The following is a 15,829-nucleotide window of genomic DNA, read 5'->3' on the forward strand; positions in this document are numbered from 1 at the left end:
GAGCCAGTGTGAAATGGCATTACAAAAAGTATGTGATGGAAAAGAAGATAAAGTCCAACATGTCTATTCAAACAGGAATAGCTTTCCTCAGGTTTAAGGCCTGTTGCAAATAGATACAGCACAGCTTATATGGCCATTAAGTCAGTGTGTGTGTCAGTGAGAGTGTGTGGCTTTATATGAGAGATAAGAGCAAAGTATATGAGAAGGTTTGAGATGAGTTAAATCACATCACAGACTGCCTGAAGAACAGCCTGAGGGTGTTCCAGTTTAGAGATAATGGCAGCTTTTGGAAAGCCTATGCCATAGCAGAGAAGGACAGATTGAAGGGTCATGGGTCATTTTATACATAATATGCAGATCTGAATAAAGTTAGTGTTCAAATATGTCAGCTACAAGTGAATATAAATGGCTACATTAAGTCCATTAAAAATGGAGCATTTCTTTAATCATATATGATGTCATAGTAATCCAGATACATACTCTGCAGTGTGCACTGTTCAGTTTATTACACAGGCCTAAACTTTATCATAAACTTGTACTTAACAAAGACCATAATAGGCAGGCTATATTTTGCTGTCCTGTATGCTTTTTTGCTTACTTATAACTACAAACTTAATTCAAACTTCGGCACCCAGTACTGGCTTGGAAATGCAAGGAATGCACACAATGAATGTACGACAATAGAAGCTGAAACATTGTGTTATAATTGGTAAAATAGGGAAGTGCAGTTTATTTACATTTGTTCTCCGCATTTCCTGCATGCAGTTCAGATGAAAAGAATTGAGTAAGATTTAGTTATTTGAGTCTTATTGTTTTGGTATTCCAGAAATCCATGCATAATCTGCCACAAAAAGACAGCAAACACACATAGTGACTCATGGATGTGGATATCACATGTCATGGATATCAAAATGTCACTGTATTAGTTGTCACAGAATTAAAAACGGTTTTACCAGTCTTGGAGTTTTGCATTATGGGACGCTTATATTCTGAATGCTTAACCATGGTGCCTCTTAGTGGTATTAAGTAGTATTTCAGTAGATATTTTCCTTTGTTTATATGTATGTATGCTTTATATGCATTTAATATATTAACATTACATGTAATAGGCTACCAGTCTGCTACTCATTCATTGACAGCATCAGTCCGAGTAGTTAAACATTTATATTTTAACTCTGTCGTTGTCGTACTATATTTAACTATTTATTGAGCTGCAGTCGGAGACAAACGAAGACAAACAAATCGAATGGCGTGTAGCCTGTAGTTCACGCCGCCGAGCGCTAGGCGCCGCTGTTTGAATCCTGGAGCTCCGTAGAAGGCGCTCCGACACGAAACAAAGAAGCAGACTGCTCAAGCACTGACCTGACTGAACCGCCAGCTTTACTTTAAATGATGGGCAAAAAGCACAAGAAACACAAATCAGAGAAGCACACACACGATGGTAGGTCACTCAAGATTCATTCACCAAGCTGGAGAATATTTGACTAACGTTATAGACTGAAAGCCTGCTGTAAGGTACATTATAACCTCAGATGAGCTTGTGAAGCACTAATCGGACTGATGCTGTCAGGGAATAAGTAACAGTCTGATATTACATGTTTACAACGTGATATTAATACAGTAAATGTACCGATTTGAGACGGTTTATAAAGACTAATATAATGTGTGATTTCTCATTAGATTTATTTAAAGGCTAACACGCTGGCTAACATTTGTTTTGCTCCGGAAAACAGCAGCTTTTGCTAAAAACATAAGATTAGTAAAGTCAGCACCAGAATCAGTTTTAGACTGTTTTCCATAAATGTCTTAAATGTAATTCCAACTAGAACCAGTTGAAAATACATTGAGCATCACGCGTTGTAATGAACAATAATAATCAAACAATTATTTTGATTTGTTATGTGTGTTTAAAAGATAGTATATTTCAAACTCTGATACATACAGTAGTCTGAGAGAAGAGTAGCTCCTCTCAAAAGAGACAATTATTTGTTAATGCTAAAATCGGCAACAAAATAATATATCTTAATATGATAAAAGGTTTCCCTAGTTGGGTTTTGTAACAGAAGCCAGTTAAAGAGACACAGGACATACCAGGACTTCAAATCAGATTCAGTTTATACATTTTGATAATGAATGGGACAGCATTGCAATATTGTTGTATTAAATAACAATATTAACTTTAGGCAACTCACTTGTGTGTCTGGTCTTTCAGAGCGTCCTCTGAAGCTGGTGTTGAAAGTGGCTGGGAATGAGGTCACCACCGGCAGCCCTAGCCTCGAGAGCGTTTACGACGACTCTGTAGATTACGACAAACACAAAGACAAGAAAAAGAAGAAGAAAAAGAAGGACGAGAAGGACAGAGCCAGTCCTCCAGTGTCACCGGCTGACAAAAAGAAAAAGGTCAGACATGAATGAATACTGTGTTTTAGTGCTTTACTTGTTTTGTTTACTTGCTAATGACATCCTCATCTATGTGATTTGTTATGTTTTATAGATGACCAAAAAAAGGAAGGGCCCAGACTCTGTGCATCCAGACTGGGATGAGCAGAGCAGAACTCCTGCTCGCTCCGACGTGTCCCAGGACAAGCCCCTCACTCCCTCACTTGCCAGAATGGAAGGTAGAGCTGTGCACCCTTTCATGGTTTAGAGCTGATCTGTTCTAATGATGTTGTTTTGAAGGTCTGTGTGCTTGTGCTGATTATCTGTGGTTATTATGGCTTTTTGTAATTCCTCAGAAAAAGAGCAGACGCCTCTACAGGAAGCTCTGAGTCAGCTCATTCGACAGCTCCAGAGGTAGGACTGAACCTGGATAACCCGTCCACAATCTATTTAGACTGGGTGTAGATTCATATGTTACTAAAGTGCACTGATATTCAAAGATTTTGAATCTAGTAGGATTTTTTTTGTCTCTTATATCAAGAACACTGTAAAAACAGTAATATTGTAAAAAAAAAAAAAGGAACTCTTCTATATGAATATATTTTTAAATATAATTTATTTTTGTGATGGCTAAATCTTCAGCAGCCATTTCTCCAGTCTCCAGTGTCACACGATCCTTCAGAAATGAATCTAATTTGCTGTTTATAAAACATTTATTAGTATTGTCAGTGTGGGAAACTGTTATTCTGCTTAATATTCTTTTGTGGAAAACATAAATACATTTTTTTTAAATTCTTTGGTGAATAAAAAGTTTAAAAGAACAGCATTTTTATTTAAAATATAAATCATTTGTAACATTATACACACATTTACTGTTACTTTTGATCAATTGATCCTTGATGAATAGAAGTATTATTAAAAAAACAAAACAACATACAGTCAGTTATTGATCCAAACCTTTGAAAGGCAGTCTATATCCTACAACTTTGAAATCGTTCTCTAACACAAATTACCTGCAAAATTAGTCTTTATCTGAGTACCTTATCGGACATGTGTTGTGGGTCTTATACTGCGGCTTATGATCATAATCCTGTCTATAATTATGAAAGCTGTTGGCTGCTGTTTACTGCAGGAAGGACCCAAGTGCGTTCTTCTCATTTCCTGTGACAGACCTGATCGCTCCAGCGTACTCTCTCATTATAAAGAGACCCATGGACTTCAGCACTATGAAGGAGAAAGTGAAGAAGGAGCAATACCAGTCACTTGAGGAGCTCAAGGTAATATGATGATCACAGCTGTTCCCAGGACACAGATGATTGAATATGCCAGCTGCTTTCATTTGCAGAGACTAGAAGATTTGAATCAGTCATAGAACATTTGAATATGGATGAAGGTCATTTAGAGGAAAATATATCTTGTTCATTTTGACAAAATAGTTGACTATTCTGTACTGTTCCTCCCACAGCTGGATTTCAAAGTGATGTGTGAGAATGCTATGATCTACAACAAACCAGAGACCATTTACTACAAAGCTGCAAAGAAACTCCTTCACTCCGGAATGAAGATCTTGAGCACGGTGAGTTGGAAAAAACCTGAACAATTGTGTCAGAACTTGTATTGGATTTAGAAAGTATTAAGTTGGTATGGTTTGTGAAACCAGATGTGTTTTCACAGCAGAGGGCACTGGTGTGCTGCGTACAGTTTGATCTTATCGCTAGTGTGGTTGGAAGAAAGTTGTACCTCTTCAGTTATACATATTCAAATCCATCAAACTGACAAAGTTGGAAATCTTGCACATATGGAAGTGAACTGTGTGTGTGCTCTTAGGAGAGACTGGACAGTTTGAAACAGAGCATCGAGTTCATGGCTGGCCTGCAGACATCCAGCAGGCATTCAGCAGAAGATGGAGAGGATGAGGGCGGGACATCAGACGCTGCCAAAGAGAACTCCTCTGTTATGGACACAAGTGACAACTCCCAATCACCCCGTGTCGGGAACAAAGATACGCCAAGGTATGAATAGTGTGCTTCCGTTTTTTTCTGCTTATTATCTAGGACTAGTTTGTCTAGAACCGTGGTGGCCAAACTTGTTCATTGAGGGCCTCTGACCTGGAAAGTTCAGCTCCAAGCCTAGTTGAACACACCTGAACCAGCTAATCAAGACCTTCTGATTCTCTAGAAACTTCCAGGCCATTTCACATTAATAGTTTTATTTCATAACTGGTGTAAACAGGCCTTAATCCTGCCTTATCATCAAAGGTTGAGAGTTTGGAGAAAATTTATTTTGTCTTTTATGTCTGTCTCAAGGTGTGGACATCAAAACAAATATATTCAAACAGAAAAGTTATTACATTATTTCACAATATTACTATTTTATTATGTTTTAACCAATTAAATTCGGCAGTGGTGAAAAATATGTGATTGTTTAACAAATTACAAAAAAATTAAAATAAAGGAAAAAAAAAAAGAAGATAATGTTAAAGTTAATTTCGGACCCTTATCTTGGATATTAAATGGCTGCCATGACAGAGAATTGATTCCAGTGGTTATTTATCATGGTAGCCTGCATGGAACAAGGAGCATGACTGTACATACATGAGTGATACAGTCAGTAAAATGCTTCCTTTCAGCTTTTGTTGTTTTGTTTTCTAACTGTGCAGCAATTCACAATGGCTTTGGATCTGCATTCAGGGCTTCTGCTGCTGTATTGAAGCCAGTGAGACATTCCAGGATGTTGCCGGGGTGTTTGTTGGCGTTCTCTGTTTTACTCTCTCTTTTTGTTGCTTGCCAGTGCCTACGTAAATCGGCTTGGCTGCTGCAGTGACCAAGAGTCTTGGAATGCTTAAACATGTTGTGACTTGTAGGCCATCTGTAGCGCACGAGCTGCACGCTCTTTAAACACACACACTCTGTAGCTTTTCAGGGAGGATGACTCCTCTTCCTGCACACCACTCCACCGGGCCGGGTAGCAGCTTGACAACAGACCACACATTGATCTATTATGACATAACATATTATAATTTATCCAATCGCCGCTCTGACTGCAGAGTTAATTATAGACTTATAATTCATTGAAGAAATGATGTGGCTCATATGTGCGGGGTTTATTCACTTTGAAGGGGTATATATATATCCAGAATTGCATCAGTGTTTGAATTGTTTGTGTAGCAGGGACAGTAAAGATGATGCTAAGAGCCAAGCAGAGAAAGAGCTGGAGGAGATCAAGAAGATGGTTGAGGATTCTGAAGGGAAACTCTCAAACAGAAGCCTGCAGTGTGAGGTAAGAGTACAAGACCAGATCAGATGAAGCATGTGTTATTGTACATCCCTCAAATGTGAGCTCATTCACTGAGGATGTCAGATAGCCGTTGATGAAGGGTCACTTTTCTTTGGGGTTGTTTTTTTTTTGTATTTATCTTATTTTTTTATGAGCAGCTGGAGTTTGAGAGGAGGAAGTCTGATGGTTCAACCACTCTGGGCATTGTGAACCCCGCCGACCTGAGCGCTGGAGGTTTGTCCCAATGAGAGTTCAAGAAAACAAGTTTGACATACGTTCAATACAAGTGTACAGTTCATCATGTCTCCATGTTAGATCCAGGATACTGCCCAGTCAAATTGGGCATGATGGGAGGGAGACTGCAGACTGGAATCAACACCCTTCAGGGTTTCAAAGAGGACAAGAGAAACATGGTCACTCCAGGTAATATATAATAACTCTCCGTTCATTTTCTCACTTCTGTGTATCAGTCTCAGCGCTCAGTACTCATATTCATTTTCCTGGAAAAACAACTTCATGGAAAAAGTGTCTCGCTCTTCTGTGGCCTTACCTTCAGTCATGTGGAGAAGATCATGGGAGCGCTGCCTTATAATCTCTGTTTGAAAACCCATAGTTCAACTGCCAGAGAAATGTAATACTGTGTGCCAGAAAAATCTAATTTTTCCTGCTTTCAATAGGAAAAAATCACTGCTGAATCAGTGGACTTAAGTTCTTACTCATCTGTATTTTTATCTGTTGGCTATCTGTGGTGCTTGTAATTTCTTTTTACATATTTTTACCCTGAGTATTAGACTTCTGAGTGCCATTTGTTCCACACCACGCTACTGAAGTTCACTGAATCTGTAAAAGTCCCCACATGCCCATCTCTCTCTCTGTCTTTGCAGTTGCCTATATGAATTACTGCCCATTCAGCTCATATGCTCCTACATATGACTCCAGTTTTGCCAATATCAGCAAAGAGGACTCTGATCTCATTTACTCCTTCTATGGAGAGGACAGCAGTCAGCCAGAATCTGAAAGGTGTGTGTGTATACAATCAGCCAGATAATGAAATATATCCATCGGTCGGTTTTTAGATGACTAAGCCACATGCGTTTGGGTTATTTTGTGAGCCTCTCAAACAATGAAGCCCTGATTCACACCCTTCCACCGTTCCCCTTGTGTTCCACAAATGTAGTTTGGATGTGTTTATGTGTAGCATTGCAGATTACCTGGCTAAATCGGAGGAACACATGAGCAGGTTGGCAGATAATGTATTGGACGCTTTGACCAGTGGAGAGCACTCAAGACAGCTGAAAGAGACAGAAACCGTAAGAAACCTCACTACACACTCATTCATCTGCACGGCGAAAAGAACACACGATATACCACTTAAATTATATACTGTGTAATATCTATCCTTTCAACTGGACGGCTTACTCTGGATCAATTCTGGTCTTGATAGGATGATTTTTGTTCTCCTCAGGATAATGTGCCCACGGAGGAGACTGCAGAGAAAGTAGACGCAACAGATGATGCTGAGGTAAAACGCTCTCATGTCCTCAGAAAGTAAGATTTCAGATGTCTAGAAGTACATACTAGTGTATAGCTCACATGAGTGGAAGTAAAGGCACAAACCTGCTATTTAAAAGCAGCGTCAGAACCTCTCTGCTCTGCTCTGCAGCAGCTGTGTCAACAACACCAACCAACTTTCACACTAATGGAAAGAATATTTGCCTAGACGCACACAAACACACTCCCCTGTCGGTTTTGACTTCCTCCTTCACTCACACTAATCTGTGTGTGAGGGTGCCGTAGACGTAGAGGGAAAGGTAATCATGAGTCGTCTATGAACATACTGTAGCATTAGTCTGTGTGTGGAAGGCCGTCTTTGACAGCGGTTCTGCTAGCATACCTTAGCAGGGTGGTGCTACCGTTCAACACTGTTTTTAGCCGTCCAAACTTCACAAATAGCATAGGTTAAAACTATGTATTATACACGAGCCAAGACAGCTGGGTTAAAGAAAGAACAAGAGGGGATTTTACGTTCTATATGTGACCCTGGAGCACAAAACCAGGCTTAAGTCGCTGGGGTATATTTGTAGCAGTAGCCAACAATTCATTGTGTGGGTCAAAAATCATTAGGATATAAAGTAAAGATCATGTTACATGAAGATATTTTGTAAATGTCCTACTGTAAATATATCAAAACTTAATTTTTGATTAGTAATATGAAGCTAAGGACTTCATTTGGACAACATTAAAGGCAATTTCTTCAATATTTTGATTATTATTTTTGCACCCCTCAGATTCCAGATATTCAAATGGTTATATTTTGGATAAATATTGTCCGATCCTAACAAACCATACATCAATGGAAAGCTTTTTTCATTCAGATGTATACATCTCAGTTTCAAAATATTATTGTGCTTCGTAAAATCTACAGAGTGGAAATTAAAAATAATATGGCAGACAGAATATTAAAATAATGATTTGTGAATATAGCCATTTTATTTACTTTGTATTTGTCAAATGAACAATAATAAATCCTGTGTGTAACCGGTGCGAACAGTGAACTGAATGCAAATTCACTGTGATCTAACCCACAATAGTAAAAACAGCTTCCATGCACTTGGACTTCTCTGTGCAGTAGTTCAAATACAGATACAATAACATTCAAAAGTTCAAAAGAAAAGAAACTGGAACTTTGGTCGAAAAGACACTAATAGTATTTCTGATGTTCAATCCATGCCCACCTCTTCACGCTTGTGTGTGTAGGTTGTTGTGTCAGAGCCCAGCAGTGGTGACAGTGTGACGGCTCTTGGTTCTTTGGGTTTGAATCCTGACCTGCTTCCTGAGAACTCCGACTCGGAAGGTAAAATCTTATTATTACATTTTTTGTTGTTTGAAATATGGATCATAATTCTTTTAGACATTTTTATGTGTGATCAAACTCTGGAAATCAAGGCTCAAAGTTTTTTTTTTCCTTCAATTTATTAATGAACTCTTTTCTGGAGACACATCTTTCATGTGTATTATACTGAATGAATTCATAATGATCCTCCTCTCTCAGCAGTGGAGTGGAACACGGCACATCAATAACACATATGAACCCCTTTCCCACCTATTAAACAGACTGAGTTATCACAGTGAAAATTCCTCTTCCTCCATTAGGACCAGAGCATTTCCAGCAGAAGCTGGATGAGACGACAGTGTTGCTGAGGGAGCTGCAGAAGGTTCAGAAAGAAAGATTGAGCGCTAAACAGCCACCAAACATCATCTGCCTACTGGCGCCTACTGCTAAAGAGCTGCAGCTTGGTACGTACACACACACACACACAAAAGATGACCTGTGATGACTGGTCCGCTGCTCTCTCGCTTTCAGAGACCAGACAAACACTTATTGGAAGTGATGTTTTTTTCCTGCCTCATGAGTTTGTATTTTATCCTTACTCAAGAAGTTTTAGTGAGTCAGTATTGTGGCACATTAACACATCAGGGTTTCAGCAGCAGTTTAAAAGCAGATTTTGTACACTTTCAATAGCTTCTAACTCCCACCATCCTTCTTGCAGCGGAGAAAGTTACAGGTAACCTGGCGCAGCTGACCAGTCAGGTGACCCCTGGTGATGTGTGCAGTGTGTACGGTATCAGAAAGGCCATGGGGATCTCGCTACCTAACCATACTGCACAGGACTCGTTCATACACCTGACCACAGGTAACACTAAGCACAAGAAATATTTTGGACATTCGGCATGGTTTTTTATGAGTTTTGTTGGTGAAATAACTGTTATGACGGTGCTTAGGAAATATTTATCTAAAGGAATGTGTGTTTTGCGTTTCAGTGGGAGATATGACTGAACCCATGGAGGGAGTGTGTTGAGATCCTCCATCGCTGCAGTCGATCAGTTCTGCTTCTTCCATGTCATCCCTCAATGGTGCTGTTTCTAATTTACTTTTCTGTTTCATTAAATAAGCATCTTTTTTTGAGCATTTTGTGTTTTATTCTTAAGTTTAAAAAGCGAGTAATATAGCAATAAACAGTTAATTTAAAGGGATAGTTCACTCAAAACTGAAAATGTAAATAATTTACTAATCCTCATGTTTTGGCACACAAATTAAGTTTTTTTTTTCTCATCATTTTTGTCTTTCCACTGAAAGTCCACACAACCAAAACTTAACCACTTCTGAATTCACTGAATTCACTCAAGACTTCACAAGAGCACATTTAGTTAAGGATTTGAAGAAGCACATCATAAAGCTTTTCAAATCTAGCAGATGGAAGCTCACATGTGCTTGCGAGCACAAACCTCATTCGTTCTCGTACGTCAACACGTTTAGAGTTTACATAAACCATATTTGATGTGCTGTATGTATGTGCGATTATCAATGTTTGTACTTTGTTTTTGAAGACTAATGTCGGTCTTACGGGCTTGTAATGAGATGAGGGTGAGTAAATGAACCGTAGCAGCACGGGTAGTGTTTGTAAACTTTAGAATAAAATACGAAATGGTTTGAAGATTCTTGATTTAACATGAGAGCAGTTGACAGCGGCTTGTTCTCTCGTCTAGATTCACAAATCCTATCATGCTTTGGGAGAATTATGTGTAAACCTTAAAGGAAATGAAACCAAGACCTCTGAATGTTGTTACATGTCGGCCCCTATGCTTTGATTTAAAGCCAAACTAAAGGTTTTTTGTTGTTGTTTATAAGGAATCATGGGAAATTTTAATCGCCTTCATGTTTGACAATGCCAGATTTATATAACCTCAAATGAGAAACTTTTGCAATTACACATTTTAAATTAAAAGTAATATTCCAAGTCTGAGATCTTCAGTAAGATTATTATCCTCGCAGCACTGGGAAATCACGCTGATTCGTATTTCACGATGACCTCTGGAGATTTGCTACTGTGGTAAAGCAACAAATCCTAAATCTATGAAAAATGAACTTGCTATAAACATATAAAGTGTAAAATGATTTATTCTGTAGCAATGCATACAAAACAGAGCATTCCTCACAAACACTGCGGTACAGAAAGGCAGCGTAGAATCACCAAATCATGTAAATTCAGTCACTGTAACACTCTGAAAACCCAGAGAGGCGCATAAGATTTTCAATCTCAATTGAACATGTATGCCTATGGCTTCATCAGACAGACACTTCCCACTTTCACCAAGCATTCTCACAGAACAGAAGCAGAGACCGTCTACTGCAATGTAAGCGTAGATGCATGAATACATCCAACTTCAGATGAGGGAAGCCACAGAGCCATTTGGTCAAGGTCTAAGACTAAAAAAGATGAAAGCACACATTCACTTAAAGTAAATTGAATTTCCATTATTGATATTTTTTCCCGGTATATGTAAACATCTCTTAATAGTTTTCGTTTGTAGCACGTTATGAAGCTAAGGAAGGCTCATCTCCAACATTCACAATTTCAACTCAAAGGCAACAGCAAATCAACACTGCTTGTCAAGATTTGACATTCAGAACACTTAGAAGATGTTTTTTTTTTTTCTTAAGAAAACAAACCAAAAAATCAAATCATCCACCATTTTGTTGGTCCAAAAGTTGACAGAAAGGTTTATAATAAGATACATACTATTTTAAATGAGTAAAGAAATTCTAGATATCTTAACGTCTGCGGTGATGAGTTTGTGTGAGTCACGTGTTCCCTCTGCCTGCAAGCCAAAACCGTCCGACCAGCTCAGTCATCCCAAATCAGTCTAAATCCAACAGGATCAAGGCCACTATGACAGCAGTACCCAGAAAGTCTGAGAGCAATACCGAGAACCAGTATTTTCCTTCACCGAGCTCAGTTTCCCATAAGAGTATCGCAAAGTTCAGCTTGTGTTCATGTGAGATGTGTGTATGCATATGCTGCTGTATGTCGGAGGGTTTCAGTTCTCCAAATGCTGCCAAAACAAACTCCAACATGTTCGAGTTTGAAAGAATGTCAGTTCTTTAGACATGCTCTAAAGAAACAAATCCAGTAGCAATAAAACATTCTTAAATGAAAACAAAGAGATCACATATAGGTTCCGGAGTCTGTGTGTGTGTGCGCATGTGTGTTTGAAGCTGTCAGCGGCAGAGGCTTCAGTCTCAGCTCAGACCGATGCCCTGCTGTTTGCTGGAATCTGTGCACACAAAGAAGGTTTTGAGCTCTCCTTTGCCCTTCACATTGATCAGGCCACGACACTCACATGAATAGCCCAGCTTCTGCAGGACATCAGACGTCTCCTCTGTCACCTGCAACACAAACATGATCACCTTTTTATTTTGTTTTAATGATTTATTTAAAATGAGAAGAGAATCATGATCATGAGGTGAGTACTGTAAGAGTGATTCAGTGGATACCTGTATTTTACCCAGCTCTCCGGTGCTTTCCATCCGGCTGGCAACATTCACAGTGTTTCCCCAGATATCATACTGTGGTTTCCTGGCTCCAATCACCCCTGCAATCACTGGGCCATGGTTTATACCTGCACAAACAAACATGCACAGATCAGTGAACAAACTCTGCAAACATGACATTTATATGATGTTTAAAAATAGTACTACTCGTGCAGAATATTGCGTTCCCACTTGCACTTCACGAATGAGCCAAACTGAGTTCAGCGTTTTCTGCAGTCTTTATTCATTTCAGTTTACTTGATAAATCTCACTAAAACATTTTGGTTTTATTCCAGTTAGCCCTAGACGGTTCTGTGTTTAGTGCCAGTGACATCACTCTTAAAACATCAAAATTGTGGCTCACAGACATAATTTGCATAGATCCACTAACTTGAAGCTAAAGAAAAGGGAACACATTCACTATTTACTACAACTTTTCCCTCAATAAATTAATATTTTGTTGCTTATTAATAGTTAGTAAGGTATTTGTTAAGTTTAGGTATTGGGCAAGATTAGGGATGTAGAGAAAGGTATTAATATGTGCTTAATTAGTACTAGTAAATGGCTAATACTCATGCTAATAAACAACTAGTTGAAAGAGCCTAAACTAGTGTTACCAGTAGATCTAGTGAGGCAGTGAGTTTGATCCACAAGCGGCTGCTGGAATGTGCTTTTCCCTTTTTCAAATCAAGTCTTTTAGATGGGATTTGTGTCTGTTATTATAATTTTTATCAGATCTCTGCCACAGATGGGCGATATGCACTCAGACTCTTAAATGGAGCGTTTATGAAGTATTTCATGCCAGTTCCCGAGTGCATCTGTTACCCTGAGCTGCTCAAGATGCCCAAGATCTCTCTTATGAGCTGCCTCTGTTTTCAGTGAGATTTTTAGCTACATCCTGTTCATACTGGTTTCATTTTTGACCCTTAATGCAGAAGTAAAAATAGAAATATCTACGCAATACCTGGAGGTAAAGTGTTTTTCATCTTGAGTCTGACTAAATGCAAGTATTAATTAAAGCAGCAATTAAAGTGCCAAGCACACAACAGAGGTAAAATGAAGAGCTCATGAACGGTCTTTAATTAAGCAGTAAAGACCAGGGTTCTCCGAGAGCTCCTTTACTGCAGACATCACGTCCAACCTTGCTTCAACACAACTGTCTCTAATTAAGTAATCCTGAACACCTTAATTAGCTGGTTCAGGTGTGTTTGTTCAGGGTTGAAGCTGAACTATGCAGTATGGTAGCTCTCCAGGAGCGGGGGTTGGAGACCCTGTTAAAGAGATTTTTGCATTTTACTAAAAAGCTTTTGACCAACAAAGAAAAAGGCATATAGGACATAGGAAAATTAGGTATAATTCGATTCAGTATGCCGTTGAAGATCTAACTAAACTTGTAACTTGTATTTTTGGCCAAACCAGTCAGAAGTTATAAGCAAAAAGGTATTTTTTTAATTTCTTTTGACCAGTATGTAGCACTGTGCCAAACCTACTCATGTGCCCTCAGGTCATGCTTGTTATAACACATACCAAGTTTGGTCAGAATCTGCTGAAGTGTTCCAAAGGTATAGTCTCATATCCATTTTTGCGCAAACTTTTCTCAAATTGGTTAACAGGCTTTATGAAAACGGTGTGGTATATCAAAAAGCTTTTGATGATCTGAAGATGATCTGAATTTGGTGAAAAATTGGACAAACCATCCAGGATGGTTCTATATTCTATATTCTAAACTGCGAAAAAGTTTTATTCGTAGAAATGTACATTTTGTTATGCATTCCAAACAAGAGATTTTGCTTTTAGACCGTACGGTTCAAAAGTTATTAGCTGAAACATGAGTGTAAATGTGTCCTGTTGATGGTGCAAGAGTTTGTTAGAATCTCAAATTTTATGTGGTTAATGATGAGACTGTCCTCCATCTGTGTACCAAATTTCAGAACTTTACTGTATGCAGTTCTATAAGATAAGATTCATAACAATACGTTAATTTGTTTGTAAAATAGCCTACAGCATTTTACTACAAAATTCTAAATGGTCCATGCTCAAAATGGCTGACATAGAATATTGTTTGATTGGGTATGCCACTCTGAATCTAACAAAATCAATCTTGTGATTTTTGGTCAAACTGTAACAACAGTTGGTGGCACTGTGCCAAAACTACTCATGTGCTCTCAGGTCATACTTGGTATAACATGTACTAAGTTTCGTCAAAATCCGCCGATTTATTGCATTGCTATAGTGTCATTTCTGTTTTTGCATGAATTTCGTCAAATTTGTTAACGCACTTTGCTAGAACAGTTTGGTCTATTGGAAATATTTTGATAACTTTTTGCCAGAATTGTCTGAAAATGATCACACTGTCTAGAATAAGAATGAAAACTAGATTTTTCTAAAAATTCCAAATTGCGAAAAATCTTAACATTAATTTAAGTTTAAGTATGCATTCAACTATTTGCATACTCTTTCAAAATTTGCTTTGGTTAATAATGAGAGTGTCTTCTGTCTGTGTGGCAAATTTCATAACTTTCCCACAAACGGTTTTATGGGCTGCCATAGACTTCCAGAGTGGAAAAGGAGGAGGTGAAGACGGAGAAGACAATGAAAGAGAAGAAGAAGAAGACAACTAACGTATACAATATGTGCCAAAGCACTTTTGGTTATTGGCTCCTTATTCAGACTCCAAGCAATAACTGAGCAATTAACAATAAAGTGGTATTGAGGTTTCTATGATCAGACTTACCAACACGAAGCCTGAACGTGTTGAAGGAGTGTCTGTTGATGCCGTCCAGCTTGCCGATCAGAGCAATGGCGAATTCCACCATGTTTCCTATCTGAGCATTTTGCCTCTCACGGTCCTGAGGACACAACAAAGCTCAGTCAACCAAAACTATGTAAATTATGTAGGTTGAAGGAAACTTTTGAAAAATGCTGGGTGACTAAGTCACAAGAGCTGTTCACTCTTTTCATTTTTCATAACAATACAGTCAAGGTGAATTCAAATCTTAAAGCACAAATGTGTTATTTAAATTCATAAATTCTTTCAGCATGTTAACTTCTCAGCTATGTTTGCTTCACATGCTCTTATGTAAATAATATTAAAAAAAAGAAATTCACTATAATTTCTGTTAAATCAAGAACGTGGCATTGTAATTAGATGCAGAAGTGTATACTTAGAGTGAAATAAGAAGAAATGAATCTGTCTATTTTGCGTTAAATTGTGGTAGATTGGTTAATATCAAGCTTTTGAAATGCACAGTCATATAAGATTTTTTTGCTACTTATTTTGAGGTTTAAATATTTTAATAATTGTTGCTATGTACCAGTCAGCAATCATGATGCAATACATTTATTAATAAAGTATAAAATATATATATTTTTTTAATTAATAAGTAACCATTCTAATCAGATACTTAACTGTAATTTGATTGGAGATTTCCAGCATGCTTTACATTTACATTTATTGTGGATTGAATGAATTTATGTATTTTATTCACAAAAGTTTTTGCCATTCATTAAGTAAACCTTCTGTTTTAGTAATCCTTGAGCTAAGTCTCAGGATATGCAAATACTGTCACTGATTGGTGTACAATGACAGACGGCATACTCAAACTGCCTGCTTTCCATTTTAATAGCTACCAAATGTCAGAACTATGACAGCAAAAGCTTACCATTTAACAAAATGAACTGGTTTCTAAAACTACAATTAGCATGAGAGAGCATACCCTTTCAGTTTTTCTTGAATATTAAATACATGAGAGGTGAAGATAGTTGAGAAATGAATGCAGTGTAATTGTTTATTAATTTTAC

The 15,829-nt window shown here is 38.0% G+C and overlaps 2 protein-coding genes across 4 annotated transcripts in view; one reads left to right on the forward strand and one right to left on the reverse strand.

Moving 5' to 3' along the window:
- Window positions 1-1,292: 1,292 nt before the first annotated feature.
- Window positions 1,293-10,151, forward strand: LOC113106061 (bromodomain-containing protein 7-like). The gene is made up of 17 exons (XM_026267614.1): window positions 1,293-1,441; window positions 2,213-2,400; window positions 2,495-2,618; window positions 2,736-2,793; window positions 3,512-3,656; window positions 3,845-3,955; window positions 4,207-4,391; window positions 5,547-5,658; window positions 5,814-5,889; window positions 5,971-6,078; window positions 6,540-6,675; window positions 6,854-6,965; window positions 7,121-7,177; window positions 8,413-8,509; window positions 8,809-8,952; window positions 9,207-9,350; window positions 9,478-10,151. The coding sequence occupies exons 1-17, from the start codon at window positions 1,390-1,392 to the stop codon at window positions 9,513-9,515; spliced, it is 1,887 nt and encodes a 628-aa protein (XP_026123399.1). The 5' UTR covers window positions 1,293-1,389; the 3' UTR covers window positions 9,516-10,151.
- A 446-nt stretch (window positions 10,152-10,597) lies between these two features.
- The window catches only part of adcy7 (adenylate cyclase 7), a 49,070-nt gene continuing 43,838 nt past the window's right edge, over window positions 10,598-15,829 (reverse strand). For all 3 annotated transcript variants that reach the window (XM_026267611.1, XM_026267613.1, XM_026267612.1), the window contains 3 exons: window positions 14,763-14,877; window positions 11,993-12,117; window positions 10,598-11,884 (listed from right to left, as the gene is read on the reverse strand). In XM_026267611.1, coding sequence (XP_026123396.1) covers window positions 11,738-11,884; window positions 11,993-12,117; window positions 14,763-14,877 — 387 coding nt within the window. In that variant the 3' untranslated portion in view covers window positions 10,598-11,737. The remainder of the gene's footprint in view (window positions 11,885-11,992; window positions 12,118-14,762; window positions 14,878-15,829) is intronic.

The sequence above is a fragment of the Carassius auratus genome, chromosome 7 (assembly GCF_003368295.1).
Source record: "Carassius auratus strain Wakin chromosome 7, ASM336829v1, whole genome shotgun sequence".
Classification (NCBI taxonomy): domain Eukaryota; kingdom Metazoa; phylum Chordata; class Actinopteri; order Cypriniformes; family Cyprinidae; genus Carassius; species Carassius auratus.